Below are 15,747 nucleotides of genomic sequence, written 5' to 3'. Positions count from 1 at the left end.
CTCAAACACGGATAGAAACTTTAGCCCAAGTCCAATAGGATCCACACCTTTCTCACTACCTGCAGGTCCAACAGCATAGCAGAGTGACTGACACGGTGTATGATCTTCACTATACACACTGCCAGCCAGACTCAAAGTGGAAAACTCTACACGCACACACACACACTCTCTCTGGGTACCTGTCATGTTTGGTGGGTTTTGTTGGGTCAGGAGTGAGCATGGGGGAGAAAGAGCTTGGGGCTGTCACAGAGAGGGAGGATCAGAAAGGTGAGAAACCAATGGAACGAGAGAATACAAATATCTTAATATCTGGAGGTGCCAAGCTTATATTTGAGAACACATCCCAGGATATTTGGCTGCTCCTATCAGATATGGAATCAGATAATGAAGGTCAACCATTTCCAACCATCCATTTAGTGCCAATGTTGTTTTTATTTAGTTATTATTATTCATTTTACTAACTGTTTCTCCCTCGCTCTCACATCTCGTCCCTCCCACCTATTCTGACCCGTCATCTCCCTCCTCTCTCATTCCTTCTCTCTCATGCCCTGCTGCCCACTCCTTCTGACCCTCTCTCCTTTCTCTCCATTCCTCCCTGGCAGGTGGGCGTCAGGGCAAGCTTCCTGTCACAGCCTTCGAGGCCTTTGACCTGGAAATGAAGAGCTGGATGCATTACCCCTGCATCCCCAGCCGCCGGGCCTTCGCCTGCTGTGCTGCTACCGAGCTGGGCTTCTTCAGCCTGGGAGGGCTCCAGCAGCCTGGCCCCCACAACTTCTACTCCAGACCACACTTCGTCAGCACAGTGGAGGAGTATGACCCAGAACAGGGTGAGTCAATTCAGAGTTTACACAGACACATGCTTACAGGGGCTCCAGTCACACAATTAAAGAAAACAATATATATTGTTCATTTATATTGTATCTTGGGGCTCCAGTACTCTAGTTCAATCAGCCAGACTTGCAAGATTAACTTATTTGGCTCAGCATTCTGTCACCCCCTATACAGTTGAAGTCAGAAGGTTACATACACTTAGGTTGGAGTCATTAAAAGTCGTTTTTCAACCACTCCACAAATGTCTTGTTAACAAACTATAGCTTTGACAAGTCGGTTAGGACATCTACTTTGTGCATGACACAAGTACTTTTTACAACAATTGTTTACAGACAGATTATTTCACTTATAATTCACTGTATCACAATACCAGAGGTCAGAGGTTTACATACACTAGGTTGACTGTGCCTTTAAACAGCTTGGAAAGCTCCAGAAAATCTAATGGTTTTAGAAGCTTCTGATAGGCTAATTGACATCATTTGAGTCAATTGGAGGTGTACCTGTGGATGTATTTCAAGAACTACCTTCAAACTCAGTGCCTCTTTGCTTGACATCATGGGAAAATCAAAAGAAATCAGCCAAGACCGCAGAAAAAAATGATAGACCTTCACAAGTCTGGTTCATCCTTGGGAGTAATTTCCAAATGCCTGAAGTTGCTAAGTTCATCTGTACAAGCAATAGTACGCAAGAGTAAACACCATGGGACCACACAGCCGTCATCCTGCTCAGGAAGGAGATGCGTTCTGTCTCCTAGAGATGAATGTACTTTGGTGCCAAAAGTGCAAATCAATCCCAGAGGAACAGCAAAGGACTTTGTGAAGATGCTGGAGGTAACAGGTACAAAAGTATCTATATCTACAGTAAAACGAATCCTACATCGACATAACCTGAAAAGCCGCTCAGCAAGGAAGAAGCCACTGCTCCAAAACCGCCATAAAAAAGCCAGACTACGGTTTGCAACTGCACATGGGGACAAAGATCGAGGTTTGCAAACCAAAGAACACCATCCCAACCGTGAAGCACGGGGGTGGCAGCATCATGTTGTGGGGGTGCTTTGCTGCAGGAGGGACTGGTGCACTTCACAAAATAGATGGCATCATGAGGCAGGAAAGGTATGTGGATATATTGAAGCAGCATCTCAAGACATCAGTCAGGAAGTTAAAGCTTGCTTGCAAATTGGTCTTCCAAATGGACAATGACCCCAAGCCTCCTCGCACATGCTTTTTCTGTTCTGCCCACAAATTTTCTATAGGATTGCCGTCAGGGTTTTGTGATGACCACTCCAATACCTTGACTTTGTTGTCCTTAAGCCATATTGCACAACTGGAAGTATAGTTGTGCAATATGGCTTAAGAACAACAAAGTCAAGGTATTGGAGTGGTCATCACAAAGCCCTGACGGCAATCCTATAGAAAATTTGTGGGCAGAACAGAAAAAGCATGTGCGAGCAAGGAGGCCTACAAACCTGACTCAGATACACCAGCTGTCAGGAGGAATGGGCCAAAATTCACTCAACTTTTTGTGGGAAGCTTGTGTGAGGCTACGTTAAACGTTTGACCCAAGTTAAACAATTTAAAGACAATGCTACCAAATACTAATTGAGTGTATGCAAACTTCTGACCCACTGGGAATGTGATGAAAGAAATAAAAGCTGAAATAAATCATTCTCTGTACTATTATTCTGACATTTCACATTCTTTAAATAAAGCTGTGATCCTAACTGACCAAAGACAGGGAATTTTTACTAGGATTAAATTGTCAGGAATTGTGAAAAACTGATTTTAAATGTAATTGGCTAAGGTGTATGTAAACTTCCGACTTCAACTGTACATGCTACCCATACATGTGTAATATCAACCTCCGTTATATAAATTCAACTCAACCCTTATCTACTGTCACACACTCGGCTTACTCTCCTAACACATCCACTAAGAAAACACTTCTGTATCTTTCCACTACTTTTGAAAGCATATCCTTGCTTGAGGTCAGGCAAGGTGGGTTTGGGTGTTACTGAGTCACAGAGCCGTCAAATAGGGTCTTGATCACACATGTTTTCCTACTGAGCAGCGTACTGGTACACTGAGACAGGTATTCCAGAACTGTGCTGTGTATGATTCACCTTCCACTTCTGGATTAATCCCAGCGTGTGTGTCTGTGTGCGTGTGCGTGCATGTGGGAGGGGAATCTTATTCTCTGCCCATATTAACATTTTATATTTTACTCCCTGCTGTGCATTTCCGGTCCTGATATAAGGCATACTGTATAACCTTTACAGTTGCTGAAATTAAAAGCCAGATGAGTTTAGTTTCATTTGGCTTTTGAAGATCTGGATTTATTCTGAAGAACAAAGCATCCAAAGCTTTTCACGGTGAAAAGGTGACCTCCTGTGTGTGTGTGTGTGTGTGTGTGTGTGTGTGTGTGTGTGTGTGTGTGTGTGTGTGTGTGTGTGTGTGTGTGTGTGTGTGTGTGTCATCCCGTGTGTGTCCTTAATGGGTGAGCGATTTGGTGGTTAGTGTGCTCTGTCTCCCTCTCAATTCCTTTCCATTCATTGCGTCCCTGCTAGGACCCAGGGGTAAACTCAAGGCACGGTGGCCAGGCAATCGCCTTAGACCGATAATAGAATAGCAGCTCAAAAACAGGCCCAGTCAAAGAAGTGCATTTATATTCAATCTCCCTCTGCCTCGTAGGATAGTCATGAAATTCCATCTTAGAAGTGTCTATTCCGATGCAGTGAATAGTAGAAAGAGAAACTTGTTGTAAAGAAATAGAACTGATGGATTTTTAAACGCTTCCTACTGGTGTCAATGCAATTGTTACACATTTCATGGAGTTTCTCTTTTGTAGGGGAATGCATGAAGATATAGTCTGGCTAACACCTAACTCAAAGTCCTCCTGACTTCAGAGTCTGGAAAGGCTGTCTTGACGTTGTCGGTATGATGCATTGATAATGAAGGGGGCTGTGCTTTTACTGGTTGGTTGTCTTTTGTGTCTTTCTCACACAAACACCCACATGGACAGCCGCACACAGCCCTGAGCACTGCCCCCTTCATTATAACTGTTGGATTTTCAAATCGCTCAGAAATTGAGCGGATGCATTGATTGCTTCTCTCAAAAGTTACTTTTGAGAGAACCAATCGATGCAACTTTTGAGAGAACCAATCAATGCATCCGCTCAATATCTGAGCGAATACTGCATTTACAATAGCCTCCTGTCCAGACCAGTGTGTCTCAGCTCCCCCTGGACTGTGAGTCACGTGAGTTGTGTCAGCCAGGCTATGAAAGATAGGCCTGTCGTGAAGAAAATTCCATTGTACTGTGCTGCAATGTAATATATTTGAGTCTAATACATTAGGGCTGATTACATGAAGCAAGAGGGTTATGCAGGTTGTAACCGGTTCATTTTTACACCCTCAAATGTTTTAATCAAGACAGTTTGCATGTAAATGTCCCATCATGAAAATGAATGGCTGCACAAGGCAGAACAGCATGCCCAGTTAATGGAACATTGTGTACCCCCCCCCCCTCTGTGTGGGGCGTGTGCGTGCATGTGTGTGTGTAAGAGAGTGAGGTGGCCATAATTCCATTATCACCGCACCTATTACTGTGCAGCCTGGAGATAATACAGTATGTTTTATGTACAGTATGTTTTATGTACAGTAATCACCAGCACACAGTTTACAGGCCATATCCTCAATTACACATCTCTTATCTGCCCATTTACAACTGTGTGGCACTGAGCTGAGGAAACCTGTGGGTGTGTTGGTGGGTGACAGCATGTGTGACAGCATGTGTGACTATGAGCCTCATAGGGTGAAGAAGAAGGAACAGACAGAGGGACTAGTCCCACCACTCTGACTCTTACCATACACCTTCTTGACTACACAGTGTTTACCTCAATCAATACTGGCTATCGACCATGTGCTTAAACGGAGTATTCATGTCTTTAGGATTTCACTGTTGAACAGAATATTTGACTTACTCTTTCAGTTGAAATTATTTTTGGAGAAAACCTTTTAGTTTCCATCAAACCGAACCATGAATTGAAGGGAGGGACGTGTGAGATGCCACTCAGCCATACGAAGGAGCAACAATGCCTGTGAAACATGCCACTCAGCCATACGAAGGAGCAACAATGCCTTGGAAACATGCCACTCAGCCATATGAAGGAGCAACAATGCCTGTGAAACATGCCACTCAGCCATACGAAGGAGCAACAATGCCTGTGAAACATGCCACTCAGCCATACGAAGGAGCAACAATGCCTGTGAAACATGCCACTCAGCCATATGAAGGAGCAACAATGCCTGTGAAACATGCCACTCAGCCATACGAAGGAGCAACAATGCCTGTGAAACATGCCACTCAGCCATACGAAGGAGCAACAATGCCTGTGAAACATGCGACTCAGCCATACGAAGGAGCAACAATGCCTGTGAAACATGCCACTCAGCCATACAAAGGAGCAGCCATGCCTGGGAAACATGCCACTCAGCCATATGAAGGAGCAACAATGCCTGTGAAACATGCCACTCAGCCATACGAAGGAGCAACAATGCCTGGGAAACATGCCACTTAGCCATACGAAGGAGCCTGGGAAACAATCAGCCATACGCCAATGCCTGGAAACATGCCACTCAGCCATACGAAGGAGCAACAATGCCTGGGAAACATGCCACTCAGCCATACGAAGGAGCAACAATGCCTGGGAAACATGCCACTCAGCCATACGAAGGAGCAACAATGCCTGGGAAACATGCCACTCAGCCATACGAAGGAGCAACAATGCCTGGGAAACATGCCACTCAGCCAGCCATACGAAGGAGCAACAATGCCTGCCTGGAAACATGCCACTCAGCCATACGAAGGAGCAACAATGCCTGGGAAACATGCCACTCAGCCATACGAAGGAGCAACAATGCCTGGGAAACATGCCACTCAGCCATACGAAGGAGCAGTCATGCCAGGGAAACATGCCACTTAGCTGCATGAAGGAGCCTGGGAAACATGCCACTCAGCCATATGAAGGAGCAGTCATGCCTGGGAAACATGCCACTTAGCCATACGAAGGAGCAACAATGCCTGGGAAACATGCCACTCAGCCATACGAAGGAGCAGCCATGCCTGGGAAACATGCCACTTAGCCATACGAAGGAGCAGCCATGCCTGGGAAACATGCCACTTAGCCATACGAAGGAGCAACAATGCCTGGGAAACATGCCACTCAGCCATACGAAGGAGCAACAATGCCTGGGAAACATGCCACTCAGCCATACGAAGGAGCAACAATGCCTGGGAAACATGCCACTTAGCCATACGAAGGAGCAACAATGCCTGGGAAACATGCCACTTAGCCATACGAAGGAGCAGCCATGCCTGGGAAACATGCCACTTAGCCATACGAAGGAGCAGTCATGCCTGGGAAACATGCCACTCAGCCATACGAAGGAGCAGCCATGCCTGGGAAACATGCCAATCAGCCATACGAAGGAGCAGTCATGCCTGGGAAACATGCCAATCAGCCATACGAAGGAGCAGTCATGCCTGGGAAACATGCCACTTAGCTGCATGAAGGAGCCTGGGAAACATGCCACTTAGCCATATGAAGGAGCAGCCATGCCTGGGAAACATGCCACTTAGCCGCATGAAGGAGCCTGGAAACATGCCACTTGCCATACGAAACATGCCATGCCTGGGAAACATGCCACTTAGCCATGAAGGAGCAGCCATGCCTGGGAAACATGCCATACTTAGCCCTGGGAAACATGAAGGAGCAGTCTGCCTGGGAAACATGCCACTCAGCCGCATGAAGGAGCAGCCATGCCTGGGAAACATGCCACTTAGCCGCATGAAGGAGCCTGGGAAACATGCCAATCAGCCGCATGAAGGAGCCTGGAAACATGCCAATCAGCCGCATGAAGGAGCCTGGGAAACATGCCACTCAGCCATACGAAGGAGCAGCCATGCCTGGGAAACATGCCACTTAGCCATACGAAGGAGCAGCCATGCCTGGGAAACATGCCACTCAGCCATACGAAGGAGCAGCCATGCCTGGGAAACATGCCACTTAGCCATACGAAGGAGCAGTCATGCCTGGGAAACATGCCACTCAGCCATACGAAGGAGCAGCCATGCCTGGGAAACATGCCACTTAGCCATACAAAGGAGCAGTCATGCCTGGGAAACATGCCACTTAGCCATACGAAGGAGCATCCATGCCTGGGAAACATGCCACTCAGCCATATGAAGGAGCATCCATGCCTGGGAAACATGCCACTTAGCCATACGAGTCATGCCTGAAACATGCCACTCAGCCATACATGCCTGGGAAACATGCCACTTAGCCATACGAAGGAGCAGTCATGCCTGGGAAACATGCCACTTACGCAGTCATATGCCTGGGAAACATGCCACTTAGCCATACGAAGGAGCATCATGCCTGGGAAACATGCCACTTAGCCATACGAAGGCCTGGGAAACATGCCACAGGAGCAGTCATGCCTGGGAAACATGCCACTTAGCCATACGAAGGAGCAGCCATGCCTGGGAAACATGCCACTCAGCCATACGAAGGAGCAGCCATGCCTGGGAAACATGCCACTCAGCCATACAAAGGAGATCCAATTGACCCGGTGCTCTATAGCTATTATTATGCACACATTTGAATTCCCACCCCAGTCTCACGTTAAGTACTGCACATCTGCTTAATGGTAATGGCTGAATTATCATCTTGAGTTCCCATGGAGGAGCTATTATTGAAGACTCCATATTAAGATCCTTTCCCTCTTAAGCACCCCCCCAGGCGCCATGTTAAAAGCCATTATGGTGGTTGGTTTGTAGAGGGCCGAGGGTGGAGAGTGAGTTTTTATCCTCTGGCTGCCTCTCTGGTTAATAGTTTCTCTGAGAATGATGGCACATCCTCACTAAAAGATTGAACATTCCCCATTTTGTGTGTGACTGTGTTAGTGATGTTAAAATGCCCTGTTTTCAGTCATATTTCATATTCTGCCATAGTTAACGTGTTTTCCCACCATGTCACCTGCAGCAGTTAAGAGTGTCAATTGAATGTGTGTAGAATACGGATTGGCTAATTGTGTAATTATAGGTCCCTCCCACCAATTTGAGTTGATTGAATACAGGTGTATATGTGTTTGGGGGAGAAAGGCAGTTGGAAGATGGGGGAGGGTCTTTTAGAAGGTAGTAGGGCTCTTTTTTTCTCTCAGGATTACTGAGTCAGGGAAGAGGACTTAGTAATGTAGAGCTAATGTTGTGAACCGTGATTGACCACCCACTCCAGCACAGTAGGTGGCGGCAGGTATGTTTGCAGACCTCCATTATATCATGGAACGGACCTGGGGATAGTGGACGACTGTAGGTCGCGTATAGGGCATAGGATTTCCCTCGATGAGGCAAAAAAGAGATTTAGACTTGAAAAGTACAACATTTTCAGAACAAGTCGGTAATTGGATAAAGGAGGAGGATTAGAGGGAATGAGCGGTGAGGTTGAAAAGACTGAGGGAGGCAGAGGATGGGTGTGAATCTGTTGAAGGGAGCAGGCGCTCCATGTGATGCAATTTGGGGAAAGACCTGTATCTTGCTTTACGCTTAGGTACAGGGCACCGTTGGAGGGAGTGATTTCTGGGGTAGCGTTAAGTGTGGAGGTGGAGCAGTTGAAGGTTCCTGGTGTTTGTGACGCCTGCCGTTTGGTGCGACGCAGACGGAGTGTCCGGTACGAGAGGGGCAGGTTGAGGTGAGACCAGGGTCAGAGTAGTGCAGAAGGTGTCGTATGATGAGGTAGTGAAGAAGGTAGAGGAGGGATGAAGGGAGAGTGATTCTGAGAGGATCCCTGTGAATAGTAGTACTGTGACAGAACAGAGGGATTGGCTAATGAATGATATGTTTCATTAAGGTTGGCTTTTTAGCATTCATAGCAATGGTTATCACCTGTACCGCAGAGAGGGAACGTAAATCACTGAAAATAGATGTTGTGGTGGCAGCTGCGGGGAAGTTATTGGGGGTAGGAGATTTGACTTCAGAAGAGTTACAGGGTGTGTTGAGTGGTAGTGTCCCGTCCTCTCAGGTCGTCGGCCTGGGGTTGGATCAGAGAGGGTTAAAGTAGTGGAATAAAGTTTTAATGAGTATAGGGTTAGTTGGTAGTTAAAAATATATATGTATATTTTTTTATTTTTCCTGGTTTCCTTTTTATATCAGTGTAATGGATCTATACTATAGTTCAGTTGGGGGTGGTAATGCAACATATAGGATGCCAACTGCTGTTAAATAAGAAGGCGTTAGTTGGAAGCAAGGATAGAGGAAAGCATCTTTGCTAGATTTTATGATATTTTAATTGTTGTTTCAGCATTTTAGCTCTTATCCTGATTTTAACCTGGAATTAGTCAATAAATAGATAAATAAAAATGGTGAGGAACTGTTTCTGACTTCAAGAAACCTTATGTGCACGAGGTAACGGCCAACTTCATCACACTTCCCTTTCACTCTGCTGTTATCGGGGAGAGGTACTGACAAACTTTAATGGCTACTGGCTAATTTATCAATCAGTAACTTTTACCAGAGCAGCTTAATACACTGTACACCCTCTAGCCCACTCAATATCATGCTCTATCTGGGACTGTAACTTTCTGTGTTTGTATTTGTCTTAACGCACTTCCTTCCCTCCTCTCTCACTGAATGCCAGCTGTTAATGTGATTAGTGTAGGTTATGGTGCTTAGTGCTTAGGGCAGAGTAGGGGGATGAGAGTGGGCCTTTGGTGCAAACAGGGCTTAGAGGCCTACACAAATTGTACTATGTCCCTGGTGAGTCTACACTTCTGTTTGTGTGGGGGCTGAAGAGGCTTTTTGGGGGGGCGGGGGGGGCTTATGGGATGTGATGGAGGGAGGGGTTGATCTACAGAGATTCTATGTTCTAGATCGTAGAAAATAGGATGTTCTGTTGTATACTGGCTGCCTTTTGAGGTGATACCTCACCTCATGATCAAACACTAGTTTCTAACCTCCGCATTCCCCACTAGTTTGATTCGGCTAAAAGCCTCCAGTTAAGAAAAGGTTTATCTGAAATATAAAGAGATTAGATCTGGGCAGAAGTCATCACTAAATCAAAATGGAGCTTGTCTCTATGCCTCCGTCAATCAGAAAATGAACCAGTCTCCCTCCTATCAATCAAAGGTTCCTCACAGTTACCATTTACTCTCAAAGTTCAATTGGTGGTGCATGATGGGGTAGCGCCACCCTCAGACAGAGCTGTTTCCTAGAGACGACCTGTCAATCAAAGTCACCCCTCTAGGGATGGAGAGGAACCTCTTTGATTTTCCAACAGAAAACACCTTAATGTCACCAGGGACCTTCTCAAACTGACTTCCCCTTTCTTTCTTTCTCGACTACTGTGTGTTTGTAGTGTATAAAGGCCTGCAAAGAACATAACTTGAATCTAAAACCTTGATCACATTCCATAGCCTTCCTTTTCTCCCTTCCATCTGCTGCTACTGATACAGTGTTCCCGGCATGATGCCCATTCACCGATAATACAGAGAAGCAGATTACACACTAATGAACTGAAATGAATTATGGGACGTGAAAATAATAAATTGAAAAATGTCTGACATTTTCACTGGGAAAAAATCAATGCTTGTTATTCAGCTTTCAGTCTCATGGTTAACTCCCAATGGTGATAATGAGATTGTAATCCTAAGAACATGTTTTAAATAGAACGTGAGAGTTGCACAGATTATTGTAACCATTTCTTTCTCACAAACTGAATAGTGGAAATTCCTCAAGGTAGTTTAGGGCGGAATTATATTTCAATTAAAACGATTAACTATGCTCCTTGTGCGTCTTGATGATAATAATTATGTTGATACATATTTAACAAGTCATTTGACTGCTTTAATGAAAAATCCTGTGATTTAAAAGTAAATGACTCGAGTAAACCTGCCGCAGAGATGTTGGACGCTGCATCCAAACAGGGTAAATACTCCCTGCAGCGTGGATTTACTTCCACCATGACGATAATAGAACCGATGGCCTGATTTATATTCAAAACAGAGCATTGCACTGGCAGTCAAATGTTTCTATGACTGAAGTAAGTAGGGGCGAGTGAAAGAACAGTGATGTGTGTAGACTACAGAAGCATTATCTCGGGGTCAGAAATCATGTTACCGTACAGCTAAATCCAATGGCCCCCTAAAGGAAATTGGGCAGTATACAGCAGTCTGAATTACTGTAGCTAGGTATGCATCCTGTACTATATTCTAGGAGCCCACAGCAGTTTGACTGAGACGAGTCAACAGCAGCAGGGTCTGGCTGGCCCTGTCTCATTTAGCTGACGTAAACATTCACACTGCACCAATCACATCATTCACAATCAAAGCTGATCTTGGATCTGTTCATGTAATATTATAAACTATGATTTAAAAGGTAGAACTGCTCCTAGATCAGCACTTCTACTCTGAGATGCTTTGTGGCTGCGGGCTCACAGACCAGTCATACTGTGGTTCCTTCTACATCTTCTCTCTTCATCTGTAGAGACGTGATGGATCCAACCAAGAGAAGGTCATGGTTGTAGATAGAGGTCTGTCAACATCCTCCATTCTCCAGCACTCCACTAATAAAATACACTGAATAAAAATTATAAACGCAACATGCAACAATTTCAAAGATTTTACTGAGTTAGTTCATATAAGCAAATCAGTCAATTGAAATAAATTCATTAGGCCTTAATCTATGGATTTCACATGACTGAGAATACAGATATGCATCTGTTGGTCACAGATACCGTAAAAAAAGGTAGGAGCGTATCTGGTGTGACCATTATGTGCAACACATCTCCTTCACATAGAGTTGATCAGGCTGTTGATTGTGGTCTGTTTGAATGTTGTCCCAATTCTCTTCATTGTCTGTGCGAAGTTGCTGTATATTGGTGGAAACTGGAACACGCTGTCGTACACGTCGATCCAGAGTGTCTCAAACATGCTCATTGGGTGACATGTCTGGTGAGTAGAGTATGCAGGCCATTGAAGACATGGGACATTTTAAGCATCCAGGAATTGTGTACAGGTCCTTGCAACTTGGGGCCGTGCATTATCATGCTGAAACATGAGGTGATGGTGGTTGATGATTGGCACGACAATGGGCCTCGGGTACTCGTCACGGTATCGTTGTGCATTAAAATTGACGTTGATAAAATACAATTGTGTTCATTGTCCTTAGCTTATGCCTGCTCATACCATAACCCCACTGCCACCATGGGGCACTCTGTTCACAACGTTGACATCAGGAAAACGCTCGCCCACACAACGCCATACACACGGTCTGCCATCTGCCCGGTACAATTGAAACCGGGATTCATCCGTGAAGAGCACATTTCTCCAGTGTGCCAGCTGCCTTCAAGGTGATCATTTGCACACTGAAGTTGTTTACGACGCCGAACTGTAGTCGGGTCAAGACGCTGGTGAGTACGACGAGCATGCAGATGAGCTTCCTTGACACGGTTTCTGACAGTTTGTGCAGGAATTCTTTGGTTGTGCAAACCCACAGTTTCATCAGCTGTCCAGGTGGCTGGTCTCACATGATACCGCAGGTGAAGAAGCTGGATTTTGAGGTTCTGGACTGGTCTGCGGTTGCGAGGCCGATTTGGACGTACTGCCAAATTCTCTAAAACAACGTTGAAGGCAGCTTGTGGTTGAGAAATTAACTTTAAATTCTCTGGCAACAGCTCTGGTGGACATTCCAGCAGTCAGCATGCCAATTGCATGCTCCCGCAAAACTTGAGACATCTGTGGCATTGTGTTGTGTGACAAAACTGCACATTTTAGAGTGGCCTTTTATTTTCCCCAGCACAAGGTGCACCTGTGTAATGATCATGTTGTTTATTCTGCTTGTTGATATGCCACACCTGTCAGGTGGATGGATTATCTTGGCAATGGAGAAATGCTCACGAACAGGGACGTAAACAAATTTGTGCACAAAATTTGAAATAAATACATTTTTTGTGCGTAAAGCTAGGGCACTTCTAGTAGTCTATCTCTCGTATTAAACTACCTATTTGTCTTAATTTTCGACTGTAGAATCAGCCAGCGAGGCAGATTTGATATGGTTTCTCTGGGGCTCAGGGTAATGAACAGGGACTGTACAGTAGATTACGGGATGTGTTTCACGGGCTGAGGCCAGCTGTAAGTAAGCTTTCTGTGGGTTTTATTCCTACACTACCTCCCTAGCCTGTGTGACTGTGCCTTATTTCACTATTCAACCCAATGACAAAGCACTGCAGAATCAAACAGGCCTCATTTCCAAATCTAATTGCCTGCATTAGAGTTGATCATGTCCACTGACAGACTTTGGGAGTGTAACCTAGTGTGTTTGGATATGTGTTTTCACCCCTGTTTATTTAGATATTATGCCCTGGCTGTCTCTGTAATAGTACTGTTCATGCACGACTTGTGTTTCCTTTGTGCTGTATTCAACCACTGACACACTCTTTGTGTTGTAAAAGCATGTTACGGCTGTGTCCAATGATGCCATCAAAAATACATTCACATTTTGTCAGTAACACCTCGCCGCTCTCTCACCACTCCACTGATGCCACCCCTCTTAGCCATCTTCTTCTGTCAAACAATTATCCTTTTCCTCTCACCTAAAACCCCATGAACTTGAATCCCTCTGCATGTCTCCCTGTCTGTCTGCCTGCCTGTCTGCCTGCCTGCAGTGTAAAGTGGAAGAGGGTGATTTCAGCCACACTCATACAGTACATCTATTACACAGGCACACACATACAGTACATCTACTACACAGGCACACACATACAGTAGGAAGCTAAGCGTGGCAGCGTGTGAAAATGGCATGTGGAGTGGGCTTCTATACAGTCCCTCTCGCTTCATGAGACCTGTGGATTATCGCATTGATCTTTGTAATTAATCTCAGAATGTAATTAATCAAACCTGAGACCCTGGCTGTGTGTGTGAGAGTGGACCTGATTAACAGGCTATATTTATCCATCAGGCGTATCGGAGGGAGGACCTGAGATTCAAACATGACTGTATAGATCGATGTGTATTTTTGAGGGCCTGGCTGTACTGTATGCCATCATGAATACACTCCTGTCAGTCAGTCGATGGAGCAGACAATCTGGAGAATGGATGGCACAAAGGAGACCAACGTGGACCTCAATGCCATATCGCCCACCGTATGTCACAAAATACTGTTCTGCTCAGTAATAGGCTTCATTTTCACATCTCAAACAAGATAGGGATCCTTTTCCCATAATTCCTCTGACAGCACATTCTGCTCCCCCAGAGACTCAGTGAATGGAACCACATGGAGGGATTGCATTTACGAGGCTATATATTTTCCTTTCCACTCCCGGCCGCTTGATGTCATTGGAAATGTAGTGGAGAGGAATATTGCATCCTCCCGTTGGGGAGATGTCAGAGTATGTGGCAGGAGATGCTGCGGTGGGTAAGAGAGAGAGAGGTAGGCTGTGGGTTATTGAGTGAGGTGATTGGAGTCAGAAGTGGTAGTGTGTGAAAGAGAGAGAGGATTGATTCTGGGCTTTAAATAAACACACGGCTTCTATATTCCAGCTGGTGCACTGTTCTCTGCCTAACTCACCTGTCAGTCAACACACTGTGTATATATGTGTATACATTGGGGCAAAAAAGTATTTAGTCAGCCACCAATTGTGCAAGTTCTCCCACGTAAAAAGATGAGAGGCCTGTAATTGTCATCATAGGTACACTTCAACTATGACAGACAAAATGAGAGAAAAAATCCAGAAAATCACATTGTAGGATTTTTAATGAATTTATTTGCAAATTATGGTGGAAAATAAGTATTTGGTCAATAACAACAATAGCAAGTTTATCTCAATACTTTGTTATATACCCTTTGTTGGCAATGACAGAGGTCAAATGTTTTCTGTAAGTCTTCACAAGGTTTTCACACACTGTTGCTGGTATTTTGGCCCATTCCTCCATGCAGACCTCCTCTAGAGCAGTGATGTTTTGGGGCTGTTGCTGGGCAACACGGACTTTCAACTCCCTCCAAAGATTTTCTATGGGGTTGAGATCTGGAGACTGGCTTGGCCACTCCCGGACCTTGAAATGCTCCTTACGAAGCCACTCCTTCGTTGCCCAGGCGGTGTGTTTGGGATCATTGTCATGCTGAAAGACCCAGCCACATTTCATCTTCAATGCCCTTGCTGATGGAAGGAGGTTTTCACTCAAAATCTCACGATACATGGCCCCATTCATTCTTTTCTTTACACGGATCAGTCGTCCTGGTCCCTTTGCAGAAAAACATGATGTTTCCACCCCCATGCTTCACAGTAGGTATGGTGTTCTTTGGATGCAACTCAGCATTCTTTGTCCTCCAAACACGACGAGTTGAGTTATTATCAAAAAGTTATATTTTGGTTTCATCTGACCATATGACAGTCTCCCAATCTTCTTCTGGATCATCCAAATGCTCTCTAGCAAACTTCAGACGGGCCTGGACATGTACTGGCTTAAGCAGGGGGACACGTCTGGCACTGCAGGATTTGAGTCCCTGGAGATTATCAGTGGTCTTGTATGTCTTCCATTGCCTAATAATTGCTCCCACAGTTGATTTCTTCAAACCAAGCTGCTTATCTATTGCAGATTCAGTCTTCCCAGCTTGGTGCAGGTCTACAATTGTGTTTCTGGTGTCCTTTGACAGCTCTTTGGTCTTGGCCATAGTGGAGTTTGGAGTGTGACTGTTTGAGGTTGTGGACAAGTGTCTTTTATACTGATAAAAAGTTCAAACAGGTGCCATTAATACAGGTAATGAGTGGAGGACAGAGGAGCCTCTTAAAGAAGAAGTTACAGGTCTGTGAGAGCCAGAAATCTTGCTTGTTTGTAGGTGACCAAATACTTATTTTCCACCATAATT

The 15,747-nt window shown here is 45.1% G+C and overlaps 1 protein-coding gene across 1 annotated transcript in view; it reads left to right on the top strand.

Moving 5' to 3' along the window:
- Positions 1 to 15,747, top strand: part of LOC135504409 (kelch domain-containing protein 8B-like) — a 111,064-nt gene that overhangs the window by 81,424 nt on the left and 13,893 nt on the right. The window contains exon 3 of the mRNA XM_064922991.1: positions 603 to 827. Within this exon, the coding sequence (XP_064779063.1) occupies positions 603 to 827 (225 nt within the window). The remainder of the gene's footprint in view (positions 1 to 602; positions 828 to 15,747) is intronic.

This window comes from Oncorhynchus masou, chromosome 18 (assembly GCF_036934945.1).
Source record: "Oncorhynchus masou masou isolate Uvic2021 chromosome 18, UVic_Omas_1.1, whole genome shotgun sequence".
In the NCBI taxonomy this organism is placed as follows: Eukaryota; Metazoa; Chordata; class Actinopteri; order Salmoniformes; family Salmonidae; genus Oncorhynchus; species Oncorhynchus masou.
The sequence above is the reverse complement of the archived record's forward strand: the minus strand, read 5'-3'. Positions and strand labels throughout refer to the sequence as shown.